The sequence below is a fragment of the Echinops telfairi genome, unplaced genomic scaffold, assembly GCF_000313985.2.
Source record: "Echinops telfairi isolate 266 unplaced genomic scaffold, ASM31398v2 ScPeMD7_12;HRSCAF=54, whole genome shotgun sequence".
NCBI classification, from domain to species: Eukaryota; Metazoa; Chordata; class Mammalia; order Afrosoricida; family Tenrecidae; genus Echinops; species Echinops telfairi.
Window position 1 is genome coordinate 716,700 of NW_022103909.1, and position 6,058 is coordinate 722,757.

General features: G+C 52.9%; 1 protein-coding gene across 1 annotated transcript in view; it reads left to right on the forward strand.

Annotated features, from left to right (window-relative positions):
- The window catches only part of LOC101663749 (keratin, type II cytoskeletal 72), an 18,711-nt gene that overhangs the window by 6,235 nt on the left and 6,418 nt on the right, over positions 1-6,058 (forward strand). Inside the window, exons 3-4 of the mRNA XM_004711455.1 lie at positions 4,871-4,931; positions 5,349-5,449. Coding sequence (XP_004711512.1) covers positions 4,871-4,931; positions 5,349-5,449 — 162 coding nt within the window. The remainder of the gene's footprint in view (positions 1-4,870; positions 4,932-5,348; positions 5,450-6,058) is intronic.

Genomic DNA, 6,058 nt, shown 5'->3' on the forward strand with positions numbered 1-6,058 from the left:
TGCCCCTTCTTGGATAACGGTGAGCCAAGAAAAAGGTTTTCCTTGGACCTCTGTCCTGTAACCTGTTTTTGAAGTTCTTGGGCTTTTTGAATTTTGATCGGCCAGCCAGTGCATATGTAAGCATGATAGATAGATAGATATAGATTGATAAGGGTAAGAGGAACCCAGATACTGGTAGATTTCTTCTGGGACACCTTTTTGCCAGCGAGTGTCCTAGGGGTCAGGGATGTTGATCCAAAAAGTACTGTTATGATGGTTACCAGTGAGATGATACTTTTGTTTCCGCTTTCCTTCCAGATCCATTTGGTATTTGTGCAGGAATTCCATGAGCAACCTCCATTTTCTTTGACCTATTTAGTGCTCAACCCCTAGATTTGGTTTGGTCCGTACAGGAAACAAAGGAGGGGGTGGGACCATATTGGGGGAGTGCAGTGAAAGATTTTACAGGAACCAGCACCAGAGATTGGCAGCCTTCAGGCTGACAATACTTTTTTCCTATAACCTGCTAATGGGTTCCCGAATCATCAGCCCAGTTTTCAGTAACTATGAACTGCCATCGGTGGCTGGGTGACTGCATTTCCATATTTACGGAAGCCAACACCAGTTTGACTGCCGATGGGGTGGTATGTATGACAGTGTATGTTTTTTTTCACCATGGCTGGAGTCCAGGGCCAGGTGCGGGACCAGTTTTTACTCGGACCTGGTTTCCTGGGGAGAAGGGTCCGCACCAGTTTTAAGCAGGGCTGGGCACTGTGCCACTGCTGGAGTGACCACCGTTTGTTTGTTTTTTTTCTACGCCTGGAGCACCCCTGCTCGGCCCCGACCCCATGGTCCTCTCCACCCCTGCCCGCTCCCACGTGACGGGGGTTGGGGATGCCCACGTTGGGACGCGGTGGGCGGCGGGCTAGGGGAGGAATCCGTCGAGGGGCCTGGGCCCGACAGGGGTGCAAGCACCAGGGGAGCCGGCGGCAGCGGCGGCAGTGATTTTAGAAGCGACCCTTCCTGCTTCATGCCCCAGTCCTTACAGCCAATCCTTATTCTGAAGTTACGGATTCAGCTTGCCAACTTCCGTTACCTATATTGCTTCAACATGCCAGAGGCTGTTCACCTGGGAGACCTTGGATTTGGGTCCGGTCTGGCGCGAGATTTAAACTCTTTTCCCTGGATTTCAAGGGCCAACGAGAGCTTACCGGACGCCACTGGAACTGCGACTCTTTTCGATTTGGGACAGGTCTTGGAGAGAAAACGGACCGACCGTGGACCCGTAGCACACCCTCAGCCCCTGCTGCTTCCCTAAGGGGCAGGGCGCGGGAACGAGGATGCGCTGACACAGGGAGGGGCGAAATGGGCGGGACCGGAGCGGAGGGTTGGGCTGTCCAGCAGCCCAGGGGGAGTGGCTGTGCATAGGGCGGCAGAGGCTGGGAGGGAGGAGGAGGATTAGGAATCGGTTGAGGCGAGAGCCCAGGAGTGTCTGGCTTTTCAGTAAGCGCAGAGGACGGGTGCTAGGGTATGGTAGGGAGAGTTGGGGTTATTTTCAAGTTTTGTTTTCGCTGCCATACTCCTTTCAGTTGATTTAGCTAAAAGGACCTGTGAGGTGGAACACTGGACGCATAGAGACGGGCGGGCTCGGAGATTCCAGAAAACCTGAACGTACGGAACCGCTGACCGTTTTCCCGAGCGGCTGCAAAAATTGTTTACGTCGGTGAAGATGCCAAAATTAAAAGTGCTTTCGGAGGGCCACCTAGACTGATTGTCTAAGGGGCATTGAGGCCACTTGGTGGTACACAGAAAGACCAGCCTTTTTTACGGAGGCGTTGGGAGATTTTAATTTGGAGAAATTTAGGAGGAGACAGCTCAAGGGGGTCTTAGGATTAGTTTTGGACTCAGTATTTCCCATGATGCCCCAGCACCCCGGAGAGTTATCCCCTAAGACAAGGCATCCCCCGAGTTAGAGGAAACTCTAAACGGAGGTGGTCCCCTGCTAGTGAGGTGTCTCTCAGGTCACAGAGTCCCGAACGGAAGCAGAAACCCATCCATGGCGCCGTGACACAGGACAGGTGTAGGCTCAGACAGAGAGGTGGCAGGGCAGGACTTACCGGAGTCCAAAACTGATCACGCATTCTCGACCGCTGCGGTTCGGTTGTAGAAGAGTCCCATGGTGTTGGGGGCGCGGGGGTTTCGGCACCAATGTAAGGTAGTTGAGAGGCGCCAGAAACCAAATCAGTCGAATTAGAACAAACAGGCTTTATTAGGGAGACAAACCCAGACTGGGCAAAGTCCCACAGTCCACAACGTCCAGGCTCGGGGAGTCACACTGCAGGCTACAGGAGTGATGCTGATATATGGACAGGTATGTCTGGGTTTCTGGAATGTAAGGTGTCTTCCTGGTTTGGGGTGTACTTGTGCCGGGTGCAGAGTGGTGGGCAAGAACAAGGCAGGCACTGAGCTAAACAGGCCGTCCTGCGTGCAGAGTGGAGGGTCGAGAGAAAAGTGGGCACTGAGCCAAACTGGCAGTGAGCAAAACGGGCCGTGAGCAAACTGGGCCATGAGCAAAACAGGCCGTGAGTAAAACAAAGAAAAAAACCTGCAAAGCTGCTAACAGGTTACATAGCCAGCTGTGGTCAGCTCTGCAGGTGTGTGTGAGATTCAAGGCCACTTGCTGCTAGTTGTTTCAGCCAGCTGTGGTCAGCTCTGCATGGGTGGGAGAGATTCAAGGTCACTTGCTGCTAGGAGCCGGCCTGGTATTGATCCGGCCATACATTCCCAACTCTTTGGTGATATGGGCGACAACTTTTCTGGCTACTTCCTGGGGGTACTGGGATAGCGTGGGAGGGGCTTATGGGTTGGGAATGCTTGGCTCCTGTGGGAGAGGACTATAAGGGTGCAATAACATTTGATTAACGGCAACACGTGCCTGCGCAGTCTTGGAAACCCCATGGGGTTCCCGTCTGTTTTAGAGGGTCCCTATAGGTTGAAATGAACTCTGTGGTAATGGGTTTGGTATGAGATTTTTATAAAGCCAATCAAAAAAGGAAAAGCCAACCCCATCGAATTATTTTCAGCTCCTAGAGATCCAGGCAGGATTTCTGAGGCTGTAAATCTTTGGAGCGTCCGAAAGATTATTTGTAACAAACTAGATTCATGCGACTGATTTTTGAATGACAGCAGGATCACAGCTTTCCTATGTATTTTATGAAATCAAGGCACAAAGGGCTAAGCACTGATCGGCGTGAACTATACTTTCATTTTTGTCACCAGCAGATGGATGATAGCAGACATTTGCTAAGGCATCAGAAGATCAAGATGGACTGTCCTAGAGACAGCTATGCTACAATGTAATTTGAACTTTCAAAAGTATTTCAACTACCCTTTGAGTAATCGTATAGACTATTTTCAGTAGGTGTTAGCCTGTGTAACCATAAAAATCAAAATGTCCCAGGAAAATTCAAAAGACGGTTCAGTCACGTTTAACTCACCCACCCCAGTACCAGTTCTGCATTAGTCAGTCAGCCCGGCTTCTCTCTGCAGCCAATGGGGTGACGTAACTCTCACTGCCAGGGAGGACATTTCCTCTCATAGCAACCTCACAGGACAGGCAGGAGCTGCCCTGTGGGTTTCAGACACTGAAAGTCCATTTTATTTCTAATACAGAAGGCACACCTATTTGAATTGTATAAGAAGCATTAAAATTGCGCCTTGCATCTCGATAGATGTAGCGATTGTTCCCATCACTACAGATGCCTCTGATCACTTTCATTTTATTCATTACTTAATAAAGCCTCACCTTTTCCCCAAGGAGCATCTGGTTTCAAACTGCTGACCAACGGGTCACCACTAAGCCGCCCAGAGACGAGGGGACCGCAGAAAGGAATTGCTTAGGTTTCTTTTCTGCACTCTAAGGAACCCCTGTGGCCAAGTTGAGTATGCCTTGTTCGTTCATCGCAAGGTTAGCGGTTTGAACCCACCGGACACTCTCCAATCCCTGGGAGAAAGCTGGAGCTCTGCGCCCGTGTGAAACCCTGAGGAGCCGTTCTGCTCTGCCCTGTGAGGGTCACTGTGCATCCGAATGGCCTGGGTTGGCAGTGAGGGCAGTGCTGGGGCTCAGTGCCCCACTCCGTTTGCTCTCTAATGCATTCATTGGCAGTGGTGGGGGGATGGGAGAAGGACGTTCTCTCAGAGAAATAATAACTTGACCTCCACAATCTGCACTGTGGCTGAATACAGAACAGCCAGTCCCACCTGAAGACCCTCTTTCTAAGGCCTTGCTTCCCCCGGAACAGAAATGTGTGTCAGACACAGGGGAGAAAATACGAGTGACCTTGAGTTTGGCTGAATCCATAACAGAAAACAAGAGCTGCTACGCTGGATGGCATTAAGTTGAGAAACATCTGTGCTTTGAGCGAGAGAAATGGGTATCACTTGCAGCCCGAAGGTGGGGGAATAAGATCTGGATGGAGCAAGAAAGGAATTCGTGGTTAGTGTTTTGGTTGGTGTCCAGGGGCGTTGGCACTGGCTCTCACGGCAGGGGAGAAGGGACAGGAGAATAATTGGCCCATCTCAGGGTGACCAGATGGTGGAGGGCCACCTGGGAGGGTGTCACTGTGAAAGAGCCTGCTTCACATCTGAGCCACAGGTAGACTCTCAGGTAGGTATGTTTTAGGCAAGACTGCAGATACACTGGAAATGGAGCCCCTTACCTGCACCCCTTTAGGAAGGGAGGCTCTGTGTGCCCTAGGCCTACCTGGGCTTCCGTTTGAAGACCACCACCCTTTGGCTCATGGCTCAGAATGAGCCTGAGCTGCCCAGGAGCATGCACCGACCTGAATGATCCTGGTGGTAACACATGCTCCTCTCTCTTGCCCCATACAAGGTACGAGGTGGAGATTAACAGACGGACAGCCGCTGAGAATGAATTTGTGGTGCTCAAAAAGGTATGTGGGGAACAGGAATGGTCCTCAAAGTCCAGGGGGGTTCCCAAGCGGACAGCACGGTGATGCCTGTAGGACAAGAAGGGGCTTGCTGGCCTAACTCAGTCCTTTGGGGACAAGTGGCTGGGTTTCACATGCCCCACATCCTCCTTCCAAGTCCTGGCCTGGCATGCCCGCTGCTCCCAGCACCTGCTCCCAGCGAGTCTGCGACCCTGCTGGTGCAGCTGTGTGCACCAGACATGCTAGTCGGTTTGCTGGATGGTTCTCGTGGGGGCCAGGCCCTCCCCTGTGACCCATGGGACGGGGGAAATGGAGAGAGCTGTTTGCACTTGGCTCTCACGGCAGGGGAGAGGGGACAGGAGGGTACCTGGCTCATCTCAGGGTGACCTAACTACCGTGTCCCCCCCACCCCCCACCGAGGATGTGGACGCAGCTTACACCAACAAAGTTGAACTCCAGGCCAAAGTGGACTCCTTGACAAATGAGATCAAATTCTTCAAGTGCCTCTACGAAGGGGTAAGGCATCGCTGACTCTTCTTTGGGGGTGGGGGTCTGCTCCTCTCATAAGTGGCTCTGGCCCTTGCCTGAAGCCTGCCTGGTTCGGTGGGCTCCAGGTTGGGAGAGAGGGGCCGTTCAGTGTAGTGGAAATTCATCAACTGTGGGCCGAGCATTCAGCGAGACTCTGGAGGAGACCACGGTGGAGAAGAAATGATTGGTGTGCTCAGGGGCTCCGGGGGTGACGTCAGGGAACGAACAGGCTGCTGGGTCCTGGGAGAGCCAAGGACGGCCTGGTGCCTTCGGCTGAGCTGGCAGGCAAGGTTCCTGGAGCAAGAAACGTCCGGAAGCTGAAGAAGGCTTCAGTGGAGGTGGGGGACTGGCGTTCCAGGCTGAGGGAGCCACACACGGGATGGCTCTGAAGTCCGAGAGGTGCCAGACTCCAAGGGGCTTGAGATGCCAGGGACGGAGAAGGTCACCAGGGCTCTGGGTGCCTCAGCAGGGTCAGACTTGAGTCTGCGGGTGAAGCAGAGTCCTTGTGGATTTCTGAGAAAGAGAATGAGAAGCAGGGGTGGCCCAGGACAGAGAGGGGCGGCCCATCGACTGCAGCTGAAAGCCCCAGGTCTCCCTCCTCA